The 26,393-nt window shown below is 32.9% G+C and overlaps 1 protein-coding gene across 3 annotated transcripts in view; it reads right to left on the reverse strand.

Annotated features, from left to right (window-relative positions):
• The window catches only part of LOC138307892 (sodium leak channel NALCN-like), a 51,124-nt gene extending 25,376 nt beyond the window's left edge, over positions 1-25,748 (reverse strand). Inside the window, exons 1-18 of one of the 3 annotated variants that reach the window (XM_069248811.1) lie at positions 25,663-25,748; positions 23,943-24,488; positions 23,485-23,568; positions 22,488-22,621; positions 21,944-22,072; positions 20,577-20,722; positions 19,289-19,431; positions 18,851-18,955; positions 18,291-18,512; positions 17,715-17,882; positions 17,081-17,140; positions 16,545-16,676; positions 12,520-12,657; positions 8,150-8,224; positions 7,809-7,882; positions 7,110-7,355; positions 6,532-6,636; positions 5,166-5,180 (exon numbers count right to left, since the gene is read on the reverse strand). In XM_069248811.1, the coding sequence (XP_069104912.1) occupies positions 5,166-5,180; positions 6,532-6,636; positions 7,110-7,355; positions 7,809-7,882; positions 8,150-8,224; positions 12,520-12,657; positions 16,545-16,676; positions 17,081-17,140; positions 17,715-17,882; positions 18,291-18,512; positions 18,851-18,955; positions 19,289-19,431; positions 20,577-20,722; positions 21,944-22,072; positions 22,488-22,621; positions 23,485-23,568; positions 23,943-24,299 (2,333 nt within the window). In that variant the 5' untranslated portion in view covers positions 24,300-24,488; positions 25,663-25,748. Of the gene's footprint in view, positions 1-5,165; positions 5,181-6,531; positions 6,637-7,109; positions 7,356-7,808; positions 7,883-8,149; positions 8,225-12,519; positions 12,658-14,754; positions 14,896-16,544; positions 16,677-17,080; positions 17,141-17,714; positions 17,883-18,290; positions 18,513-18,850; positions 18,956-19,288; positions 19,432-20,576; positions 20,723-21,943; positions 22,073-22,487; positions 22,622-23,484; positions 23,569-23,942; positions 24,489-25,662 lie in introns of all 3 variants that reach the window. The other 2 variants (XM_069248810.1, XM_069248812.1) reach the window with 2 other exon arrangements.
• Between the last annotated feature and the right edge of the window lie 645 nt (positions 25,749-26,393).

The following is a 26,393-nucleotide window of genomic DNA, read 5'->3' on the forward strand; positions in this document are numbered from 1 at the left end:
TTACCAATCCTTATTTACTCCAATAAACACCCTTTGTCTATGACATGTGAACAATTACAAACACCAATTATGTTCACGATATTGCAAAACAAATGATATTTGTTATTAGAATGAAGCATTCCTTAATGACTATTTCTGTCTAATGATCACCTTCTTAATAAGATCAATTTCTTTATGGCGCAAACAAAATGGTAAACTTTACATTATATGACCTTTTGTTGTGACTACTTGGCTACAAAGCCCAATTTCTCATTTTTGGGTTTTTCACTTTTGGGTTTAGATAGGCTTCCCTGAATATATGTGTTTTCCTCATTTTTATGTATCACAAAATAGAAGTACATTGTACTTGATATATTGAGCATGCTGCAAGGATCATTTTAACTAAAATATGTGTTTGTCACTTTTAAGTATTTGACAATTCTAGAGGGGCTATTAACAAAGAAATATTACGAAATTTCCTGAAACATAGGGATCGTTTTCAAAATCTGAGGATCATAGTCGAAAGGGCTACTCTAAAATTATCCCTGAAGTTGTGATCACAAAACACATATCCTATAAAATCAGTGCACAGATCATAAGCATGATAAAACACATAAATATACATCAGTATACCACCCATTTAAACTTAAATAAAATGATTAATAAAAAGAGGAGTTGCGATTGAAAGCCTTAATTGTTCATGCAATTATAGAAAATATCGCAAATGTGATCATTTCAGTAAATATATTTGGTTTTCTTGAACCCTTGTTCAGATTTGATTATTGATGTCCATAGATCATTATATTCAGTTACTTTATTTCAGTTTTTCAATATCTACCAGAAATATGAATTTATGATGTTAGTTTTAGAAATAATTCACTCTAATAATTAACATTTAAATATATCAGCTTTTATCAGCTATGAAGTTAGTGTCCTCGTGATAATGCACAAAAAGTGTTGTTTCATTTTAGGAAAAGGTTATGCATGTATCTAACAACCGGCACGTTCACTTAGAAAATTACGGTAAAGAACTAAACACTTAATTTGATATTTGTTTCATTTATGTAAAACACATGTATAGAATTCTCCACTCTTGTATTTAAATGTGTGGAAACAAACTACACATGTAAACAGATACAGTGTAAATAACTGATGGTAAAATATAGAATGTAATGTTATACAGATAAATCTACAATGATCTTCAACATTATGTACCCTTTTCTCTGCCTATGTTGATAATCAACCTTATTTTACACTTCAGTATTATGAATTTGATGAAAATGAGCAATTAAAACTATTTTCATGACATTGAACAGCATTGTGGTTTATTTTTGTACAATATGTTGCATTAATTGTATATACGTTGCTACGGTGCCTGTGCTCACTAAGCCTCGATCTGAATTAGGAATGTCAGGCATGCATATAATTTGAGAAAGGTCTATAGCGTTATCTGATGGTGTGGTGTAACCCCCACTCCCTCAAGTTAGTGACCGCACTGCTAGAGAAAACTGGTAGGTCACAGATAACCTGTACTTATAGTCGAGTCAATTCAGACAAAATATTAGCCTAACTTATAAATTAATGCGATAATTGTTTTTTTTTCTGTTTCAGGATTAGTAGTTCTCAGTATTTAAACACTAACAGGAATTTTTTTTGGAAAATCCAAATCTATGGAGAAAAAAAATATCGCCCATCATAAGATCAGGAAAAATAGAGAAATTCGCACAAATGACAAATTTTTAAGAGTGATGTCTGCCTCATTTGTAATACAGCGGGTACTAAATTAACTGTATGTGGAGTCCAAGTTTAGTATAGTACATATAAGCTAAAATGGAGTGAATTAATTAATTGAACGATTAATCATTGAGCAATCAAAGTGGTAAAATATGTTTTGGAACATCGTAATTTTAACATTTAAGCCCTCTTTAGATACAAAAAACGCTAATATTTCAACAAAATGAAATAGTTTCTGATTAGATTCTTCACATATGACCTTTTGTCTAGTATCATTGCATATAAGACCATGCATTCACATGATACAAACGAACAGGAACCTTCAAAGCCGGTCGATCATGTCAGTTTTAAATGGAAAACAACCATTGATATTACTTCCTTGACCCATATCCATATCAACGATTTACACAATTTTTGAGCAAGTAGTTTAAGAAATGATGGGTCTGAACAGTCATTTAAAGGACCTTAATGCTGGAATTTGAGAATTTCAAGAGGCGCAGTAGGCCGAAATAGCCAGGTTAAGATTTTGGTGCACCGTGCAAGTTTTAAACTAGGGGGAGATAATCTAGCAAAGAACTCTGCTGAGAAAGTCTTATCAGCAACTTAGGGTCTGGTGGCCAGTCTAAGTTGTGATATATATTCGGTATAGCTGAAGGTGCTTTCAACAAACATACTCCTGAAACATGATATTGACAGCCCCTCTAGATTTGTTTACTTTCCAGCTCCATGTAATTCCCAGTGACTGACCACCACTTCCCCTTGGAGGTTAATTATAGATAAGAAATCTAGCGCATGCAAGGCTGACACTAAGGAACAGTTTATTAGTATGTCAAATTCTGATGTTTGAACATTTAAACTGGAGGGAAACAACTAGAAGTCAAGAGATATGTAGAAATCGGAAGGGATAATGAATGTGTGTGACTATGATAAATGAAGTCAGCTAGGGTGTTGGCTTTACAATATGTGGGAAAGCAAATTACACAAGAATCATCAAGTAATTAAGCTGGTGATTTTACAAAGAATACAGTGGATTGGACATTAATTAATCACAAATAATGATAAATAACGCTATCGGACTTCACAATTATGGTAAAGTATGTGGACGGCTCTTTTAAACTCATCACGATTTAAGGAATTGATCATTCTACATAACACAAGGATATTTGTTTTGTGTTCAATACATGTTCACAATAGAACATTAGCCCTGATGGTAGTGAACAAATGGAGCATGCAAACTAGAATGTTTGTGTTGTGATTTGTGCCAGTCGCATTCATTATTGGATTATATATAATGCATATAATGTGATATTTATTCTGGTTCTTGGATATAAAGATATGCATGTGTGAGTTTTCGATTTTGCAGTCAAACCTGAGATAAGGTAATACACATAACACTTAGGCCATGGCTGTAAACCTGTTTTCATCTGTCTGTAAAGCAAAATTACTGCCCACCAACAAATTAAACTTTGAATTACAAATACCTTACTGTATCAAATAATTCTTACATAAGAGAGAAACAAATAGATTTTAATTTTAAGGTACAACTATTGTTTATTTAGGTAGCAATCCTAAAGAAAACGATTCAAAAGGGAATGGAATTTATCATATGGATGTTATAAATAAAATCCATAGAAATTGGAGGGACTTTTTTGGTATATCAATGTTTAAACTATTAATTTTTTTTAATTATTTCATGTCTCGAGACATTATATTACATAAAGTTTTTAGACCCTGTTTAAACTATAGTGATTTATATTATGCCTATATATATATATCACTTCTTAGGTGTACTTACATTGTAAGACTAACTTAGTATGCATCTGTCCTAGTCTTAGATATTACTGTTGACTCGTAAATTGTTGTAAATTTTGGCAACATATGGAGAAAATTAAATTGTACAATTCAGTTTAGTAACTCCATAGGGTAGGGTCCATTACAAATTTCTTTCACCAAATTACTATGCTATTATGTTTACTATTGTTTTGACCGGATTCGACTTTACAGAGGCATACACATCTAGTTCCTAAACTCTTTTTAGCAACTGAGTTAGCCTTAAGTACACCTAAAAAGTTATATATATATATATAGGTTTGCAAAATCACAGGGTCTTCAACCTTAATTTGCATTTATTACATACTAAATTAAATGGTATGTTAAATTATGGAAATTAAAATTTGCTAATCTCTTCATAATTGTCAAATAATAGCTATATAACATAAAAACCTCAGTAATGATTGTTACAGGTTACAAAATATCTAGTCCAATTCTCTGTGATATAAAAAACCATTATTGATAAACAAACTTCTACAGATATAGCATGTTTCTGTATGATTAATAAATTAAATCTAAATTGATATTAATCAGTTCAGTGAAATAGGAATTCAGTATACAAGTTTTATTTACTTTTGTATATACATCATACACACTGAGTTAAAATGGATTTCTCATTTTAAGCATTTGTTATTACTCTATTCTAATTTTTGTAATGAAGAAATATATACACAGGTAGATAGATAGTTGGCTTTGTATATATTTGTTCAGTGTATAAAATATTTGGAAAGTTAAATCTTAATTTATTTTTAACATCATAATATCAATCAGTAATTCTATTCAATGCTGACAAAAATAAGGAAATAACACTATTCTTGTCAAATTACATTATAATAGTGTGTTTTTCAAAAGCAATTTGTATCAAGAGCGTGGTCAGTTAATAAAATTACTTCTATTGGAATGTAGTGTCGATTTGTTTGTTGTTTATTTCATTTCCAAATTAATTTGGTTTACTTTAATCTAAACAGAATATCTACCACACATCAGGATTCCATAATTTGTGTAAAAGTAACAAATATATACATAAATAAACTACCGAAACATAATAGAATATCAAAATTTATTTGATCTATTATAGAATCCTGGGTAAGGTATTTAATTCAAGTCTACTACATAATGTATTGCATCTTACATATAAACAACACAAGATAAAACCTATAAGGATGGCATGAGACACAAAAACTTCCAATTTATTCATTTGATTTGTTTAAATCAATTTTAAGACCTTGAAACATATGTGACTCAGTGTGAGATCAATCCCGAAAATCATTTTGGTAGAAACACTCCTGGGACTAAGACAGATTTTTGGGATTGATCCCGAAAATCATTTTGACAGAAACACTGACATTGGACTAAGAATATAAACAAATTAATTTGACATTCCAATTTCTATTGGAACTGTTGATGATAACATAACAGACTTGTTACATATGTAAATATGTTTTCTCATGCTATCTCAATAATTGTGTTTTGTCTATGTTTTCCTAAAGATTATTTAAAACTTTACTACATGCTAATTTTTTTCATGATTTCCAGCTTTTGTCAGTAGTGGGAAGGTAGGAACAGTTAGAGCGTTGACCAAAGATATCACACAAAGATCTAAAGTTGGACATTATATTCACGTTTTGGGATAGAGCCTGAAAATGAAACATAATAGTCGTAAAAATATTTGTTGAAGGTGACTTTCATATCGCACTATAAACAATTATTGTTACGACTTGTTGTCTGTTTATAGTGACATAGCCTTTAGAATAAGACATGTATTGTAGATCTCCTTTTTTATGCATAATAATCAACCCCTAATAAATTTTCAAACTGTTGTACTTAAAAATGTTGTGAAAATTTTGAATCAAATGGTAGCAAATTAAAATTTGAAGATCTCCTGTCCATATAATAACTCCTAATCAATCAATGTCTCATTTCACTTTACATCAATGTATTAATGATGATTCCAATATTTTGAAAACTTGTCCATGTAAATAGAACTGACAATCAACCATTTCATTTTCTCTGTCATGTAGTAAGGAATATCAGATTCAGTCTATAGCTTTTTCTTTCTATAATGGAATTTACATCGGCAAAATGTCTTTGTGTAAATTTCAGGTAAAACATTTCAGGACAAATCCTGAAAATGGTAAATGTCTATAGAATCAAGAATTTGACCTGAAAATGACTTGAGATTCACCTGCAGTTCTCTTTATTAGAAATTGACCTCATTTTCAAGTCGTTTACAGGTTAATTTCAGGTCAATGTCAAATTTACTGTAAGATATTTTGTCCATGTAAGATCAACCAACTACTATGGCCAAATGTGATTTAGTAAGGAAACATGTGCAGGATTATTTGACAATTATAAGTTTTGCTTGTGACCACAAAATCGTAAATTCAGACAAAATGCTGGAGGCTGTATAAAATTCAGAGATTGTAACGGCTAGAGACTAAAATCCCTACTGATTGACCAGAGGTACATAAACAGTGATTCAAAACAAGAAACTTCTAATTCCATCCAGTTTGTTTGAAACACCAATGCTATACCTCCAGTCCAAGAAAATTTCAATCTCTTAAGAGCTACAGTGCATGACTAATGTGTCCTAGGTTTTCCTCTATACATTCAGTGCAAAACTTACAATATGCTACAGCTGTATATCTTTTAAAAATTGTAAAGAGCAGGATCATAAGATCCTCTACATTGGACTCAAATATAAACCTTGATGTGATAATAGTGTTTGAGACAGTTTCAAATCTTTAAATATATCCAAATCATAATTATAGAACCGTTCTTGATCTGCCCAGTGTTTGTCCAGTCTATTATTGTGGTTTCTGATATCACAAATGAAACTTGATACTGGATGAAATTTCTGTGAACTGTTAATCTCTCATGAAAAAAGCTTAGTATTTACTATTTTATGTAAAATTATTTCTCAGTATATGTAAATATCAAATGTTATCTGAAAGACAGATAGACTCTCCCTAACACTGATTATGTTACCTCCTGTCCATACGGAGTTGGTATTGCTGTGACAGTAGTGATTTAGGTCCTGAGGCTACCAGTTGGGTCGATCCACAAACCTGCATCTTCTGCTGGGCAGAATCCCTAGAAAATAATTTCAAATAACTCCATTTATAAAACAGAACAAAGAACCAAAAAGAATATACATCATATATATTTTCAATTATCTTAAATTTTGGCTGAATATATAAAAATTCCAGTTTATTTATAACAAGTGCAAGGTTCTCGAGGACATAAGACAGTCTGATAGTGTGATGGTAAAGTGACTGCAGTAAAATCCAGAGAGTAGGACATGGGCAACAGTATTATAGCCGGAACAGTACAATACCTTAGTCGATTATTTTTGGATAAGATATTTTCCTGCTTTCGCAAGACATTGCAATGTTAATGAAAATCTGATCTGCAAAATACAGAAGCCTGGTTGAATTATATATATACCCTATTAGCCAAATTGCAAAATTTTAAATCAGCTTTAATTTATTTACAAAAATTGTCAACCAGAGGGAGAAAAAATTAACTGGTGTGTTATTATTTGTTACAGACTAAAGGTCACCAACCTAACGATCATGGAGATGCCGTTTTTCTTCTCCACCACCCCTCCACTTTTAGTGCCCTGTACAGAGTACTTCACCAGTTTAAGTGGGGTAGATTTGGTAAACGGAGTTGTCTCCTCATGGTGCTCTTGAATGTCTACCCTCAGGTTCAATTCTTGGCCCATAAACTGTCTCATGAAGCTCTCGCGGATGTCTGAGATACTGAAATCTCCCGTCAGTTTTGTTAGATGAACCATCTGTGGGTGATTCCTACAAAGAAAACAGCACATTCTTAATATCATCCTCTATCATGAACTTTATTTAGTTTTCATCAATTGCAAAATAAGTTATACAAGTTATGCAAATCACTTTCGATGGCCTGGATGTAAGCGTGCGAGGGGTTTTAGTGTGAGAAGAAATCTGAGTGCCAAGAGGAAACTCACGTTATTGAGTAGGTGACCTCTGACCTTTTCGCTTCCGAGCCGGGGTTTGAACCCCAGCCAGCTAGCTGACTCCTGACATGATAGTAACCCCTGGAGTATTCAGGAACTCATTCCTTATGCAAGAAAACAGTACAATTTACCCTTTCTTAAAAGTTTATAAGTGAATTGCTTTCTCTAGACCACATATATAAAACATATCATTTACTTTTAGATGCCATACTTTTCATTAACATAGACTTTCGTTTAGATTTAAATACCAACTGTTGGAACCAATACATACGGGAACTTGGCAAATATCCTCAATCGAAGTGGCATGGTCTCCTGAATTTCAGCGCTCTGTTCTCGTGCCTTTCGCTACATAAAACAAATTTGATGTATGAACATGGATTTGTAAAACTCCTTACTTTTTATAACTTTTTGCCTTTAAATGTGGAAGTATATATTTAATTTGGAATAGATTAATATGTTCATTTCAGCAGATATTATTTTATTTATATTATCACAAAAACTAAAGATAGACATACAAGTTTTTAACTGACAGCCAATCCAAATGTCGGTTTCTCCTGACTAACACTGACCTTGAGTAATGACCTTGCCATTTGAACTTTGACCTAAACCTACCTGTTTGAGTTTTTTTATGTCCTCGTCCAATTCCAGATTATCCAGAATCACAGCTACGAAGGAGCTGATGACAATCTTCAAATCAAAATACTCTAGTGTTACAAGGCGGTTAGTTCTACCATCCAGTCTATTTCATTTAATTTATTCAGCCGTCACAGTGCAGACATTGATATTTTTCATCATGATGAAGTCATTTTTATCAATTTCATATTCATATGAAAGTTAAAAAAACAGCCTTATCTATAATTTTTTGTCTTTTCAAATTTACCATGATATTTATTTTTAAATTAATTTATTGACATAAATATGAATAATCTTATATACCAGATAAAATATTTAATCAAAACATAAATTTTATAAATAGACATAGCAGTATGCATAGCATAACTGTTTCAGAAAACAAATGTGGTAGAGTTATAGGGAAAAAACATTTAAATTAATTATCAATGCAATTTAAATAAAAACATTACAAACTAAACATATATATGTTTGCAACATCAGTAATGTTAGGTTTCATCCTGAATATATATATGTATAGTCATACTCATGCGTGGTTAGTACTTCATCTCCGAATACACAACCCAACCATTTGAAATATCAAAGGATATATATATAGATATGGAGAGTTGGAATTCATGCCTCATAAGTAAAAAGCAAGACATTTATTTTAGTTATAGTTCATCACCAAGGGTTTCAGCAAACACCATCAAATGTATCATTTATACATATATATATAAATTGTATTCCTATGTAACTAGAAATTATATACATGTACATGTATAGGAGCTAAAACACTTGTGATTCCTACAAACCTCGATACATATGATAGCATGGCACTGATCATTTCGTCATGTTTTAACTTGGCACCATACCCTTACTTGTAGACTTCATACATTTACATAGTTTCTTATATGCCATTTTTTTCAATTTCTTGGTAACCATGCTATTATGTAACATCAATGTTCGAAATTAACACCTGTCCGTCTGCCCGTAGCCGGCAACTTTATAGTCGGGCAGACAAGTTTTACCATGTAGCTGGTCCTTTGACCGGGAACTTTTGGTCTGAATAAAGGATATACAAAACAAAAACTGGCAGTAAAATTGTCGAAAGGTCAAAGATCAAACTGTACAAAAAAGATTTTCGTAGTATTCTGATTTTCAGTCAACTTTGTCCAGAGCCTACGATACAAATTCGGATATGCAGATTTATTTTGTTTATAAAACTATCACTTTGCTAGTAATTACATTGTATATAAGCTGTAAGAACGAAATGTAACTTTATAAGGACCAGTAACTTTCAGTTAGGACCAGTAACTTTTAAGGTCAGTCGGTCCTTAGGACCAGCATGAAAATAACCTTACATGTAAGGGAGAACACTGTGTAACATACACTAAAGGATTAACTTTGATAAAAAAAACTCTTGCTCATGCTGCACCAGATCTTCATTTTTTTGGCACCATACTGATAGACTTCATGCCTAGTTTTTTACGAACCGTCATTTTTGTGATAAACATATTGCTAGCATGGATCATACAATACAGTGTTACTACTAGTGTTGTGATTTATTTTAAATGTGATTTTATACACAAGAGGGTGATAAGAAGAAACAGTGAATAGTGTTGCTATGGAAAATGTAAAAGTGTAGTTGCTATGGTTATCAAGACTGGCATTGTATCTTATTCAAAATGGGAATCAAATAAAATTCACATTGATTCATTAATATTCCAATTGTGATAAAACTTTTAAAATTTTCAGGTGCAGATGTTCGTTAAAACAACTTAAAAGGAAAATTTGATATTTGGAATAAAAAATTGAATATATAAAAGTATTGAAATCATGTTACCTGAAGACAACTATGTCTGTCATTAATGAAAAATGACAGAAAAAATTAAATCACATTATTTATTGACAGATACAACTTGTGGTGCATTGTTGTAAATAATACTCTGTTGAAATATTTCATTCAAATGCAGAAAAAAAAAAAAAAAAATGTGGTTCACAACAGGGAAAGGTGAGAATATTTTTTTATGATAATTTTACGGTTTCAGAATAAGGGAAAAAGATGGGGTAGTGTTCCCAATAAAAATGCATTAGTAACAGCTAATGTGTTTTTATACTTACAAAACTTACAAAAACTCAACTTAAAAATTCATGATACACTGAAACTGAGGCAACATGAATACTTTAAAAAATGTCAACTAATATTATCAATTTATTATAAAGGATTATGAAATAACCTTGGTTTCTGGTTTTATGAACATAACAAATTTCAATAAATTTCAACTCTATATAATAAACCTTAGGTGATAGTTTATCACCGCTAAATTTCATTAATTTTCAGAAAAGAAATACATTTCAGTAAAGATATGATAAAAGTACAAATTTGAATATAATACACTTGAGAAAATTTTAATTAATTTTCATATTCCAATGAAAAATATTGCCTTATCGAATTGGCTTCAATATTCATAATTATATAAACAGATTTCGATCTAATTGAAAATTTTATCTACCAAGCTGATTAACGGAGTTGACCTTGAACATCTAAAAATATGAAAAGTAGTGATTTTTAGGACTACGATAACCAAATGCTCAATAAAGATTTCTTTTGATGAGAATCTGCTAATGATAGCTGTAAAGGGACTTATGATTGAAGTTTTGGAATAATTGTACAGTATTTGAAATGTCAGAAAAGTTCTACAAATATTGCTGGAATGTAAATCACATAAAATATCATCTTTTTAATATATCCTATTCCTGGATGGTTGATGGCGGACTAAAATGACTATTTTCTCAGACACAAAGAGGCTCCTAAACACGAACACTCGCCTATTGCATTGTCTGTTGGTTACGCTTCTCTCACTTCCCCTCCTACACAAGTCCTCAGAAAAACTATAGAAGCATCAAGCTCTTCAAATCAAAGGAGAATTGTTGCAAATAAAGATAATGTCTACTAAATAATATCTCTATTATATACCTCAAAGCAAACAAAAGAAAATCAGCAATGCTACTATACAAAACCCTGTATCCAAATCAATATAAAACAATTGATATATACATGGAAATTATCAAGACATTTTCTATTTGTAAGTTATAAAGGTAATTTTGTATTCAGACATGGACAATTAAAACTGCAAATTTCGTATCTTCTGCAAAATTCAAACGAATGAGTTGCATTTCCTTTAACTAAACTTTCCAGATTATTCTTAAGTATCGTATTGCCTAACTTCATCCTTGACTTAACTATCAAAGTATATTTCCTTCTTGATTTAAAGATTCAACTAGGACACTATGTCCTTATAATTAGATCATAAAGCCTTCATTTCCAATCAATAGTCATTTTTTATTCCAGTTTCATCCCACATTTTCATCCACCATAGATTTCATATCTAATACCCAATCAGTTTTTTCCTGATTTTCTGTTTGTATCTAAAGTTAAGATAATGTCTTAGATTTAATTTCTATACTTATCTAAAGATTGAGTCCCATCTGTTTCATCCCTGCATTATTTCCCAATTTAGTCTGAGATTTGAGTCTCTGTCCGAATTTCAGCCAAAAACCTTGAATGTGAACCTCATTTTCCATTTGGTCCCGAGACTTATTTCCGAACCTTATTTACCATGTGGTAGAGAGACTAGGTAGCCAGACTTGAATCTGATACTTGCGTTGCTGTGGTACCCAGCATGCGGTACCAGAACTAGACACAAACACAACATTACGGACACCATCTAATTCTCCTCTGATTAGTGCCTCTGTCCTTTTCCTTCTCATCGTGCCAATACCAAAATCAGAGACTAGTTAATTATAAACAACATCTGTTTACAATCGGAGATGAATTTCATAAGTCAAGTTAAAACTTACAGATTCAATGTTGTGTTATCATATGCAGTATGTCATTAAATTGAGGACAAAAAATTGAAATTAGTTTTTATGATACAATAATTTATTTGATGAAAGCCAAGACAGAAATCTATAAACAATGCTAAAAAGGATTTTAAAAACAACAAAAATTCACTAAAGGATTCTAAAAATATAAAAAAAATATTCACTATTAATGTCCAATGTATTTGCAAACTTGTTGAGGTAAAAAGTAGGAAGAAAGAAAAAAATCAAATGAAGGTAAAAATGACATTCTGTTATAAAGGGAAGCTGTAGATATTATAACTAGCCTCTGATAACACATCATGTCATACTTTCAAGGGGAAATCTGAGAAGCAATGAACCAACCCTGACAAATGAAATGGGCGTGGCAGTTTTCTACTGCAGCGTTTCTAATCTCTAAGACAAACTTCTATAACTGAAGTCCAAAATCCTTGATTTCTGTCTGATTTCTGACAACACAAACACTAATAGTCTCTAGCTTTACTCACCAGTGTTACAAAAAGGTGGTAGAATATGAAATAAATGGCCACCAAGGGCGCTACACTTTCACCAGTTTCCCACATGGTTATTTCCATCACTTCTATCCAGCCCTTATTAGCAAGAATTTGAAACATTGACATGAAAGCCTGCATGAGAAGAAGGAAAAAGGAGCATATATAGAAATGTTTATGGTTATAAAACACACCAGTTACCCCGGGTAACCACAGCCAGTTACTTAGCAGTATCTCTGGGTAGTAATGTAGTCATAGCAACAGCTTACCATAGTAACCATGGCAACAGTTTACAAGTATTTCTGTCAGTAAGTGTTTAGCATAGTAACCATGACTACAGTACAAAAGAGGTTTTTAGTCATAGTACATCGCCAATTAAAGTAACCATGGAAACCATTTAACAAAACAGAAATGTAGCTTACCACAGTAGCTATGTTTACCAGGGTAATTTAACATGTTACTTTTAGATTAAACAAATTTGAAGGTAAAACATTACACAGGTTACTATGGTAGCCATTTGATAAGTTCACCATGACAACAGTTGTCAAGGTAATATCTGTGGAGAAATGTTAGTAATTAGTGCATTTGATATATCAGGAGTAGCTATACTGTGTTATCATACAAGTAATTACACAATCTATAACAGAAGAAATAGGTTAATTGCATGTCATTTTAACAGCCTTAAGCAGAGTGAATACAGGTAGCAAGAAAACATACACAATTATTAATCAACCAAGAGCCAAGTCCATAATGTTACTTATGTAACCTTTCAGAATGATGGTATATACTGGTAGAGTATTGTCTATCTTTGTAACGCGGAATCACCTGCTCCTCCTGCCAGCAGATATTGATTGCTACATCATTTGTTTGAAAAGGTTAGTTCAGCAATTTGGTGTTGGAATCTTATTTTCTAACTCAAACAAATAACAAACCTGCAGACTTTTTTTTTGTTCTAATTGACATTTTCTACCATGGTGTCCTGATTCACTAAAATTTATATTTTTTTATATTGAGATGAAATGTTATTTCCTCCCCAGGAAGATAATTTAATTTATTAAGAAAATTTCTGAAGATAAACTCTTTGTTTTTATAGAAAAATATATATATAAAAATCTTGAACTGTATGAGGTCAAATCTGCCAAGTATTAATGTAATTTTTTCAGTAACTTTTGATGTTTTACTGATTCAACTTTAAGATTGACTAATATGACCATGGTTGTTTGTCTCAAATTGAAATTTGTCCCAGATCCTTGTTTTAAACTTAAAGCATGAATTGAAGCATTAATATTTAGGGTAAAATAGTTATATAATGTAGTTTTCATAGCAATTTATTAGTTGTAGAAACAGCTTGGTTAGATGCTAGCATATATAACAGTAAATTCCAAAACAAGAAATATATTTTAAATGGAAGAATGCAATTTGGCTCTAAGTTTCTAGATCTACCTCAGAAATGCTTTAGATTTGTAATGTAATTTTCATGTTAATAAATTTTGAATATAGAACAATATTTTTTTGTTAATGAAAGGATGAACAGGATTTTTTTCAAGACTACCTGTTGATCACATGATAAAGAAAAATCTGAAATGAAACTCCCTCATTAAATTACACCTGCGAAGTTACCAAGAGCGCCATGCTAGTTTTCAAATGATAACTGATAGTAAATTATACAGTAAAACTTGTCAGGAAAAACAACTATAGTTGCTTTATCCTAAAAATGATTTTAAAACTGTCTTTAGGTTGCTCTAAATCTAACAATCACAACATTTTTTCTTGAAGAAGTGTGATATAAAAATGTAAAAAAAAAAAAGTTTTATAGTATAAATAAAACTGAAAATGTCCTTTTTGGTCTCTCTTTTTCATGCAAAATCACTCAAAATCCTAATAGTTGTAGGTGTCACATTTTTTCCCCAGGGACAATCAGGCAGGTACGTAACCTGTATGTATATTTTCCACAGACAAGTTTTACTGTACTTAATTATTAATAAACCAGAGATTTTTCCAACGAAGCAGGCAAGACAAAGTTAATCCACTTAAAATGCAAAGTTTATACATATGGTATGTTAGAATAAATGTACCAAGATAATAAAAAAGATTTATGATGCATCGTAAGAGTTGAAGCTGTTAGTAAATAAATATATATCATTAATCATAAAGCATAGCAATGCAACAGTTGTGTGCCTTGTCCCAGGATCTGAAAACCATAACATTCGGCGGCGTGGGCGGAGTACTCACCAGCGATACAAACAGATGATACAGACAGATATAAGAAGCAATCAACAGCTGTAAAAGGCCATTGCTAGTGTGCGCCAACACGCCATCAAGTACATCAATCCAGCCCTCCTGGGTCAGGATTTGAAACATGGACATTAGGGACTGTACCGTAGGAGTAAACAAAAACACATTAACAAGAACAGAATCAGGTTTATATTATTATTCTTCAAAAAAGTTTACTTTAATTGACAGACCAGTCATGATTTTTTAAGCTTACTGAGAGCTTTTACTCTTAATTTACTTTAAAACACTTGCGTATGATTTCAGTAGAAAATACTGCATTGATTTTATTCAAGAATGTTGTGTTGCTTCAGCATGGTTCAACTGGTTTAATAAATTTGATATTACACTGCCACTCATTCGAGATCCTCTATTTGTTTAAGTGTCTGAGAGTTAAAGAGTTATTTGCACTTGTGGGTAGGTATTGACTGTGACAAGTGTTATGCCACACTTTTCAGAGAAACTGGTGTGAATTTTCCTCTCAAAATAATGATGTCACAATCAATGTCTTCCTACAAGGAAAGTAAATCTCTACTATGCAAAGACAGAATGACATCCTATATAATATTAGTACATCACGTGACAGAATACTGGATTCCGATTAGCTACACACATGGCTACTATTTGGAATAGTGCCCAGGCAAGCGGGCACTATTGAAGTGGCGCAAAATTAAACGTGAATGTATTGTGACGTCACCATTACATGACGTCATTATAACGTTGCGCTTTGACCAAGACGTCAAGATGGCAGACAGGCTGTTGTGTGCGGGGATGGAAGTAAATGTTGCTTTTCTACAAAAGACAGTTACTCATGTTCTAAATTGATCTACTTTTAAATCTTCGTGAAGCTGAATCCCATTTTATAGAATCACAGATTTCTGCTACAATTAATATGTTGTACTTATAATGTGACAACGTGGTGTGGAAATGAAAATAGCGTTGCGAGGTGTCGTCTGACGTGCTTCTGTTACGATGACATGAAAACGGGTCTCTTGTGAGGGTGATGTACTAAACCCATTATGGCCTGGTTCAATGGGTACTATTGCCTCATAGTATTGTCTCGTGATGGGATAGTGCCCTCACCTTCGGCTCAGGCACTATTCCATCCCTCGACAATATAATGAGGCAAGTGCCCTCTCAACCAGGCCATAATAAATAAATATAAAATTTATCTTACCTGGTATAGATAGTTTTCTTATTCTTACTGCTTTCAGTTAATGGCAATTTAAATTGACAGATTAATACATTCTTAACCTATTTGAAAATATGATATTAGGACAAAATCTAAGCCTGACAGCTCATCACAAGCATTGATTTCCCCATTCTTCATAAACAAGTACAGTCAAACCTCGATGATTTCGAACTCCAATGAATCAAATTTTTCGCTGTATCAAACTTTTTGCCTGGTCCCGTATTTCTTCACTATATGACATTTGTATGAAATATCTGTCTAATTCCAACCATGGATAATTTGAAGTCATGATGTTTCAAAGTTTTTCTGTCATCCTTTGATCTTCAATACATCGAGGTTTGACTGTATAACTGTATTACACTTATTTTCGTGATAACTTAGGAATATATTTCCACAGATATTTAATTTTGCAATCTAGATGTATAAGGTTCTATTTTGCCTGTTTTTGAAACATTTTCATTGCAATTTATTTTTTTGCAATTTCTAATGGACCTCGAAATTTAATCCCACACAGTTGGTTCACAGTTAATATTGTTTATATATGTTGAACAATACAAACCTGAACAAACGTCTCAAAGTTACGGAAATCTTTGATGGAACAGAACAACTGGAGACTGATGCTGGAGGCAATGATGAGGAGACACATGGTGAACAAGATGAGACTGCCGAGCTTCTTACCAGGTCCAAAAATCTGAGGGAAAAAACAAGTTTCTAATCAGGACAATATCAGGAAAAACATTTCTTTTCAGCCCTCAGCATCATGAAATATGTCTTTAATAGACAGTTTAGTGTAGCCAATCAAACATCACTATTTTTGCAACATCATTTTTGATTAGCTAAACTTTAAATTGTTTCATGATCTTGAGACCAGGCTTTAATATCTTTGGCGTACACATCATTCTTTTTTGGGTGTAAATATCAGGCATTTTTGCTAAGCCTAAGAGCGAGAAAACATTCTTTATGTTATAAAGTCAGAACCTGATCAATGGATTTCTAAAAACATCATTCCTTATTGGGTCTAAAAATCTGATACTGAAAGCTCTACAAATCTGAGATGAACAAAAGGTATAAAATAAACTGGAAGAAAGAACTCACCTTAAAGCAGAAGTCCTCCAGCATGGGAGACGCTTTTATAAGGCGGACAACTCGTAACACCTACAAAATTAATTAACTTCAGCAAACAACTTTTAGTGAAATTACTATTTAGTATCAGTAAGTGGATAATGAATACAATTCAAATACTTCAAGTTTTTTCTGGACCAATATATCTTCAAGACTGACTTCTTCCTTTTCTATCTTGACAAAATTACATTGTCTTACAAACTAGTCGACAACATCCATTCAAATGACTCATGTATATAGCAGATGTGATGGTCAACATGGTTGACCTTTAAAAATTGCATCTGCACTCAGTTGCTTCATACAAAACTTTCACATGATACAGGTACATGTTGTGATACAAAATACGAAAACACTTAATATTTTCTTCAGTTTCCTAGCAAGAGCATAAATCTGAGAATGATGATAACAATATTCTAAAATAGTCTGTATTATTATATATTACAGAGTTATCTGCCATTGCGGGTAGGCACCGATTTTCATTTCATGTTTTTGTGAACATGACATCATCAACGACATAATTTTTGCTAATAACGAAATGATGTCACAACTGACCTGCAAGGGAGATAACTCTGTAGTATGCAAAGACTTTATATGGATAAAAACTTACCTGGAAGTATGTAAACTGTGATCGGTATAGAGTAGGGATAATGTGAAGTGTGGTTCCGATAGCCAGCAGTAACTCAAACTTGTGGAGGGACCTTCTCAGGTAACCTTGTAGACTCAGACACCAGATCTTAAACAAGGCCTCAAACACAAACAATGCTGTAAAAACTACCTGTAAGGCAAGTCAAGGTGACAAACTGAAATCATAAACTTTTCACAAGTAGCAAGGTTCCTGAATACAATTCTGGTCTAACAAACAAATAGCTGGGTTCACAAATATGTAAATGAGTCCATCAATTTAGATTTCTTTGGTAACATTTATAGCTATAACTAAACACTGATACCCCTCTTCTGGTAGGGATATAAAATAACAAATGGAAACCATGTGTCCGTAAAGTACATATTCAAAGTGAAATTAAGGAGAGTTTGAGGTTATATATGGGTTATGAAAAGGCTTCTTTGAAATGAAGCATGAAGCTTGCAAGTAAAGTGAAAGTGATGCTCTTGTCCTTCGAAAGGCAGAAAGCTTTTAGGAAAAGATGGTATGGGCTTAAAATCAAAACAAAAATCCCCCACTGACCTCTGCATAATAGAATCCATCTAGTTTGTTTTCTGGAAGTCGGGTCTTGTGATCAAAGGACAGACTGGCTTCTGTGATAGCACTGGCCAGGACCAGGAGTAGGAAGAACGTGTGGAACACATTGGAACACATGATTCTCTGGAACACAGGAGGAGCCATTCCTTGGGCTTTGTTCTCGTCTATCATTACCATCTTCCAGGAATTCCCTTCTGTTTGAATAACCTGTAAGTTATAAAATATCTTTAGTGATCATTTGTCCACATTTTAGAGAACAGCAAAGTTCATGTCTGACTTTAATAACAAAAGCTTAACCAACTACATTTTGTCCCATTGGGCCTCTTGATATTTTTAAAATCCTGTTTTTTCTCCATTGAAATAATTTCCCATACTCAAAATAATGCAATGATCAACATAAGGTTTCAAGGATAAAAGCATTTCAATATGGCTCACTGTTAAGCATTTTTCATACTTCAGTTTTACTGTTGTCATTAATTTCTTCAGCATAATCTTTATTCTATCTGCTAAAATGGACATCGAATATGTTAAACAAATAGACAGACCTGAGAAGAATCAGAGTCAGGTGCACTCTTTCTGGGACCCCACATCTGTTGGAACTGTACACGTATCTCAGCAAACGATTCTATTATCACAGCTATGAAAATGTTCTGCAGCAAAACAAATATGACAAATGTTTATAAAACTTAGGTAAAGTTTTAGAAAACATCTGTTATTTCCATGATTTAGTTTTTCTTTTTTGCATCTAAATATAAATAACTAGTTTATTTTTAAAAGGATCAGAAGACTTATGCAAGCATGAATAGCTCTATGTTTCCCAACATTACATTAAGTAGAATATGGTCCGAACGACAAACAACTGAATTACCATTTTCTTTACCTGTGTTGCTACTAAAAACATCTTTTAGTAATCAATTTATTCAATACGTAGTTCATCAAAAATTGTACTACACAATGCCTGTCAGAACTATTTGATTGTGTACCTTGACAAGCCAGGCCATGAGGAATATAAGAGTGATGAAGTAGACGAAGGCTAGCCAGGACTGTAAGCTGTCTGTCGTCCTATATAACAGGAACACCCAGCCTTCCTGTGATCCGGCTTCATATACCGTAAAGAAACTTGTCGCTGAAATAATTAAATTACATCTTACATTATTACAGGAACTTGTCACAGAAACAACAAAATTTCATTCTATGTTGAAGATATTCAATGAAATTCAGAGAACCACAGTAAGATACAGTATAACTTGTCTAAACCGGATAGCTGCGATGGCGTTGCTTTGAATTAAGAACGGCAGTTGTCCATCCCATCAACCACAGTGTTGCTTAACATTCAGCAGTGAAAATGATACAACTGATATATGTCAAGTAAATTTGCAATCAAATTCAGCAATAACCAACATTTCTAACACAAAATGATCTTTTATTTACCCATCTCCATGTCTTACTAGTTTGTAAACACATCCACCAATGGCTCACATCACAGATACAGCTCACTTGGCCACCCTGATACTTTTAATTTAGAGAGTTCCGTGCTCCAAATATGGCAAATTTACCAACCTAGAATGACCTGTGATGTTTTATTATGATAGAAATTTAATGTTATAAACCTTGTAGGGAACAGAATTGGGGCAGGGTATGATAATCCATTCTACATAAAAAGTATTCAAAAATATAATTTTGTATCTAGAAAAGTAGAGCAAGATTACCAAGATAAATTCAGTTTTCAGAGTAGACAGGTTCCGGATTATACAGGTTTTAGTTTAGGTACTATAATTTATTAATAGATATGCCGGGACCACACAAACTTATCGGTATGGGCAAGTTACAGATTTGCACAGGGTCCGGTTTAGAAAAGTTACATTGTATTTGCATTAAAACTCTTCCATAATATCATGATCTTCATGAGGATTAGAAGAGGTTCATAATACATAGAACCCAACCAGACAAAAACACCTAATCCAATTAATCAATCAACCCTTCCAACTTCATTATAAGTAACCTTTATAGTAAGCTAATGCATATCTAAATACAGTACAACTTTGATAAACTCATTATTTAAAAGTCAATAGAAGAATAGACACATCAGTAATACATCAATGCATCCTAAAAATTTAAGGCCATCGAAACATTTTTTAGAAATTCATCATCAGAACTCCTCAAGATTTACATGTCATAAATTTTACATTACTTTTCTATATACATAGTACTTTCTACAGATTATATTTTACTACCTCTTACAATACTTTCGTTTTATTAGGGATTACATACCAAACTCATCAAATCCATTGAAGCCCCTCTCGCCGCGTTCTAACTGAAGCTCCATACAGGTCATGTTATTTGGACATTGGTAACCAAACTCAGGCTTCGGGGAGCAGTAGGTATCGGGAATAGCAAGGTCCATGATCGATACATTGCTGTAAACATAATTGTAGTCAATTTAAAATTTGAGAAGGTGAAAGCATGTATAAAAGAATCACTTTACCTAAAGCCTAATTATGAATTCATCAAATAAATATCAAGTTCGTAATGAATAAGAAGGTCAAGGTAATTCAATTAAACAAAATTAATAGCCCTTCATCCCAGCATGCTGTAAGCCAAATTTCAGGACTTTAGGTCTCCTACTTTGAAGAAGAAATTGTTTAGATGGCCGGAACAGACAATGAATGACACACCACGACATAATCTCACTTTCTCTTCAGGTAGGTGAGCTAAAAGTCCATTGTTTTACATCAGTCATATTTTAAGAATGTTTGTGAGACAAATATCGCCAATGCCTCCAGCTTCATATGTAGTCTAGGTGGGAGATGACACAACAGGACTGCCATGGGTAACAGTTGAGGTTGTGGGAAGGCATAAAAATTAGTTTCACTGTTCTGTCTTTGCAAATTATAGAGTTATCTCCCTTTTAGGTTAGTATCAATATGGGACATCTCAAAGAAACACAATTAACAAAGGATGACAATTTATTGACTTGTGGCCTATCCGGGACTTTCATTCACGATCTACGGCACCAAATCGCCTAGCCAAATTGCAAACATACCAGCGCCTTCTACCACAGCGCCCCAAAAAAGGACAGTTTCAGTGACGAAGTGATAGTCGGTTCGATATGCTGACATGATCACTGTGGAAATTGTTAAATTAATTCTTTGGATCAACAACACATAGTGCATATGATACTTTGTGTTTAGTAATTATGACATATCCAGGGTTTTTGCCAGGCCTTTGTAAGGTCTGTAAAAAGACACATTCCCAATTGAAAAGTAGCATTGTAATTTTGCTAAGGGTCTTTTTCCCAAAATTGCTGGCAAAACACCTGATATCAAAGAAACACAATTAACATAAGATACTTTGAGAGCAAGAATGTTGTTTTTCTAAACTCTGAAAACCATATCAATATCTACCCACAAGGGTATATACCTGGTAACTCTGCAAAATGCAAATACAGAATGTGAATATTTCATCAAAATATTGCAATATTTCAGTTGTAAGGGACAGGAAATGACAGCCATTTTGATCATGGGATACAACAGGATATGACAGATCAACATAATATTTTATTCCTCTTACCCCTATGTATACCTCTCAGGTCTACCTAAGCCCCATATTATAGTCAGGACAAAAACTTATTTTCTCACTTGGGATCTGTGGTATTGAGGACACAGTGGTATTTCAGCTCTCCAAAGAACTGTACACCCAGGATTCCATACAGAGACATGAAGAAGAGGAAGAATATTGTCACATTATAAATCTGCTGGCCCGATCGTCTGGAAAACAGAAACAAAATATTGGATGATTTTATATAAATCGAACAGATTCCACTGGTTTGTAAAACAAATTAGGGACAGGGTCATAATGGAACGTGCAATTCTTGAAATTATTTCACATTTCAGCCAACTTTCCGAAATCATTAAAGTATTATAACTGATCTTTTCCATTCCAATCAGCTTCCATTATTTTCCTTTCAAAATGTAACAAAAACATTCAATACTCATTGCTATATTACAAAACTTTTAATACATCAAAGTCTTAATGTGCCTTTCTACCCAACCATAGCTGGAAAAAAGTTCTTTCTCATCTTTGATAATTTTGTAATAAATTAAAACCTAAAATTGATCATTATGTTTACAACATTCTTTTGTCATCTTGGAGACTAAAACCACACTCTTTATATGAACTTACTTGAATATAGAATTTATTCTCGCTTTAGGAAGTTGAAACTTGAGGAAAACTCTGAAAACACGGATCAGAATTAAAGGTCGAGGACATCGGAGTATAGACCAAAACTGTCCAACCACACCCGTCATCTCAAACACCTACAAAATGGAAAGAATCTCATAATCAAGCAAAATTCTTAAAATAACATACCAATGTTCAGATTTTTTCATATCAATAGATGGCTGAGAATCAAATGAAGCCACACCATTTATCTGCTGTAACCCATCCTCTATATTCCAGTGGTTACTATCACTGTTGTTATATACATCAATCCCTGGAATGAGTAATAGTTAAATGAAGGCTTTGCATGCGAAAACAGATTAGACAGGTAATTTGGTCCTTTGATGTACATCAAAAGAATCAAATTATGCATACAATGTATGAATTGTTATGGGTTGTTACTCTTTGTAATTATATAATCATCAAAGGGAGTCTTTGTATGCCTGTGATTGGTAAGGTTGGTTTTTTCCCCCTAAATGCATTCAGTTTCACTATGACATAATATCGGGGTGGACAACATGACAGTGATATTAACCCCTGGAATATCAAGGATGACTGTACCTCTATTTAATAATTAAATCAACTTTATTGCCTTCATCATATTCTCCCCTAGACATATTTATGTAAACCTCTGAATATTATATGATTAACATTATAGACACTGACAATAATCATTTTAGTTGTATTCACTACATCATCAATCTGTGTCCATTATTTTTATTTTTCACAATACAATCAGTGATTTTTTGGGGTTCATTTGGGGCCGAATAAAGGCCTCTCCCCCTTTTGCTGTATTTTCCAAATTTCTTGCAAATATTTTCCAAAAATATACATGTTTCAAGTAAGATGAAATGTAGTGTTTTCATAATTCAAAAGCAACAATTAATTTCATTAATCATAAAACCTACCTGCAGTATAACAGACCCAAAACCCCTTTAACGTCATTAATTGTAAAACCTACCTGCAGTATAACAGAGACCCAGAGACAAAACACCATAAACCCATCAAACTGACACCAGCGATCCTTCAGGTACGGTGCTTCTCCCTGAAATTAAAACATCAGAAGACAAGAAGCAAGACTTCCTTAAAATAGAACAAAGGTCAAAATGTAGGTCGTAATTCATGCAATCATGGTTTGATATGAAGTTCTTTATTTTGCAAAAACATATATATATGTATGATGTTCATGATACACTATGTTTTAAATAAATGTTGCATTTTGCACATGTTGTCTTTCTTAGAATTCTTATTTTTACTTCTAACTTTTTAAAATTTTCATTGGTGCACATAGAATAAGACCTACATACTTTTCTTTTATATTTTAAAGTGATTAGAAATGTCTTATACCGAAAGTTCACATATACAATAATACTCAAGTATAACAAAAATAAAAGTGACAAAGGCTATTGTTTAGCATACCTTCAGTATGCCTCTTATGTGCATCTTGGCGATCATCTCAGCAGTAAATAGGAAGGTGACAATAAGGTCAAAGGCAAAGGTCAAGTATTCCAACTCTTTGTAGTAAGCAAATGTCTTTGGAGTGTTCATACTGACAGACATAATACTGATGAGGGCACAACCTCGTAACAACCGTCGGACCCAGGGCTTGTTAACCCAGTCGATATCAATGTTGTCGTTAAGGTTCTCATCTGGACCATAATCAGCCAAAGGATGGCTATCCTTAAAACTTGTCTTCCGATTAACCAGCATCTTCCTTTGTCGGAGTGGACGCTGGAGATGGAGTGTAAAACAGGGGAGACAACTTCCAGAAAACATTGAAGCTGTTGTCTTGGGAGCTTGTATCCCAATTTCTATCAGACTTTTTGAAGTTTAAAACCAGAATTTCATAGTCTTACTTTTCCTGTCATCATAAATAAATGTTTAAATGATTTCCTGCATATGTCAAGTATTTTTCCTTCCTCAACATCTTCATCAATGTGTTTCTTCATTCTTCTAAACTATAATCTGAAAAGAACTTTATGTATTATTTTCAAGAACAAATATAGCTAAATTACAAATTAGTATATTATAACTTACGATATATTCAATATAACAAATACAGTCGTGGAACATAAGTTTTCGTCACTGTTGCTTTTTTGCTATATACATGTATATATATTCTATGTTTTCACATTTTTCTTCGAATTTTCCTGATCTCATTTTTGATAGATTTTCATCAAATTTGGCATACTTTTAGAAATTGTCTGAACTTTTAGCTCATAATATTTTCCAAATTTATATGACACCATTTCCTTCTTTGCTCTTACCAAACTGGCAACGAACAAGTTTTGCTTTCGAATAAAACACTGTTTTCTCAAAAAGTAAGTAACAGATAATTATGCTAATATCATTAGATGAAAACGTAGACAATTTTTTTTTTTTTTAAGTAGTTCTACTGGCAGGCGACCAGTTCTCGCCGAGCACCAGTTCTCACCATCTCATCTGTATCTGCATGATTTCCACGCAAATTTAGTCAATAAAGCCTTTTTCTGATTGAAGACACTTTCAAGCTGATTTCCACAAAAATTGTCTCAAAAATCGTCTGTGATCATACAATTACATATGCAATGGCGAGAATTGGTACCCGGCGAGAACTGGTCGCTCGCCAGTACCGTATGCCAAATTTGGTTGAATTCCATCAATAGATGAGAACACCAAAATTCAAAGAAAAAGGACAAACATAGTATATAATAGGGAAAAAAGCAATAGTGACGAATACTTATGTCTCATCTCTGTACATCAAAACTGTTGTTGGTAATCTATTTTTTTTTTTTTTTTTTTTTTTTTTTTGTTTCCTTATTTGCCAAGAAGTTAATAAGCTAACTCTATAATGTATGTTACAGACATCATACAGATATTTATCAAATAAAAATACGTGCTATTTATTTGTTTATCAATCAGTTTAGTCCATTACAGGTCATTCTATTTTAGTCTAATTAGAAATTTAAGACTGCAATGCAATCTTAATCTTCGATATTGTTTAGGCCTACTACAGTACGGCCCGTCAACCAACACTTGTAGTGCAGCATCAAAATCGGTTTGGAAAATAATATTATTCAATATTGCACGTCGTAAAGTAGATTATTCAACGCAGCTTTACATATAAGTAATACTGTCTGACTATATGTTGCATGCATACCTATCCGCCAAACACCAGTTTCCTCCAAATTTTCTAAATATTTTGGGAAATATTTCACCTTTTCCATTATACCGGAAGTTGGTATGTAATAGTGAAGTCCCCGGATGTTCAGCCACAGCAGCTGCCTATAGTCCGTTTCTGAAATAGATCGCTAACGCACGGCGCTATAACCCATACGCATGCATACAGTGGGTAGGCCAGCATGGTACCAGGCTAATCGGCGCTTCATTTATATCATGTATATAGATTTTTTTATAGCTTGACTATAATATACATTTCCAAAAATAAAAAAAAACTAATATAAAGGCAGGTTTAATTTCAAGGACGTATGATAGGAGCCTTGGCAGGTTTATATAGCAGACTAACTGATGTATAGACCTAGTCGTGTTTATATGTGTCCAACTAACACAAAAATGCATAAAAAATCATTTATTTTGCTTTTAATGCATGTACAGTCAGTACTTTTTTAAGCTCCGTCTGCTCCTGCTCTGTTTTTGATAGAGAAAGAATAACATTCGTCGGCAGTGGAGCATCTTCAATTATAAGCATGCCACTCTGAAACTACTTATAATGAAAACGGTTCCTCATATGAATTGTTAATCTATCAATTTTCATTCGTACGTGTTTTTTTAATGTTGGATACATGTATAGGGCCTACTTTTATGTATTTATCATACAGTAAAACCTCTCTATTAAGGCCACTTGAGGGTCTGAGTGAAAGTGGTCTTAAT

The sequence above is a fragment of the Argopecten irradians genome, chromosome 14, assembly GCF_041381155.1.
Source record: "Argopecten irradians isolate NY chromosome 14, Ai_NY, whole genome shotgun sequence".
NCBI lineage: Eukaryota > Metazoa > Mollusca > Bivalvia > Pectinida > Pectinidae > Argopecten > Argopecten irradians.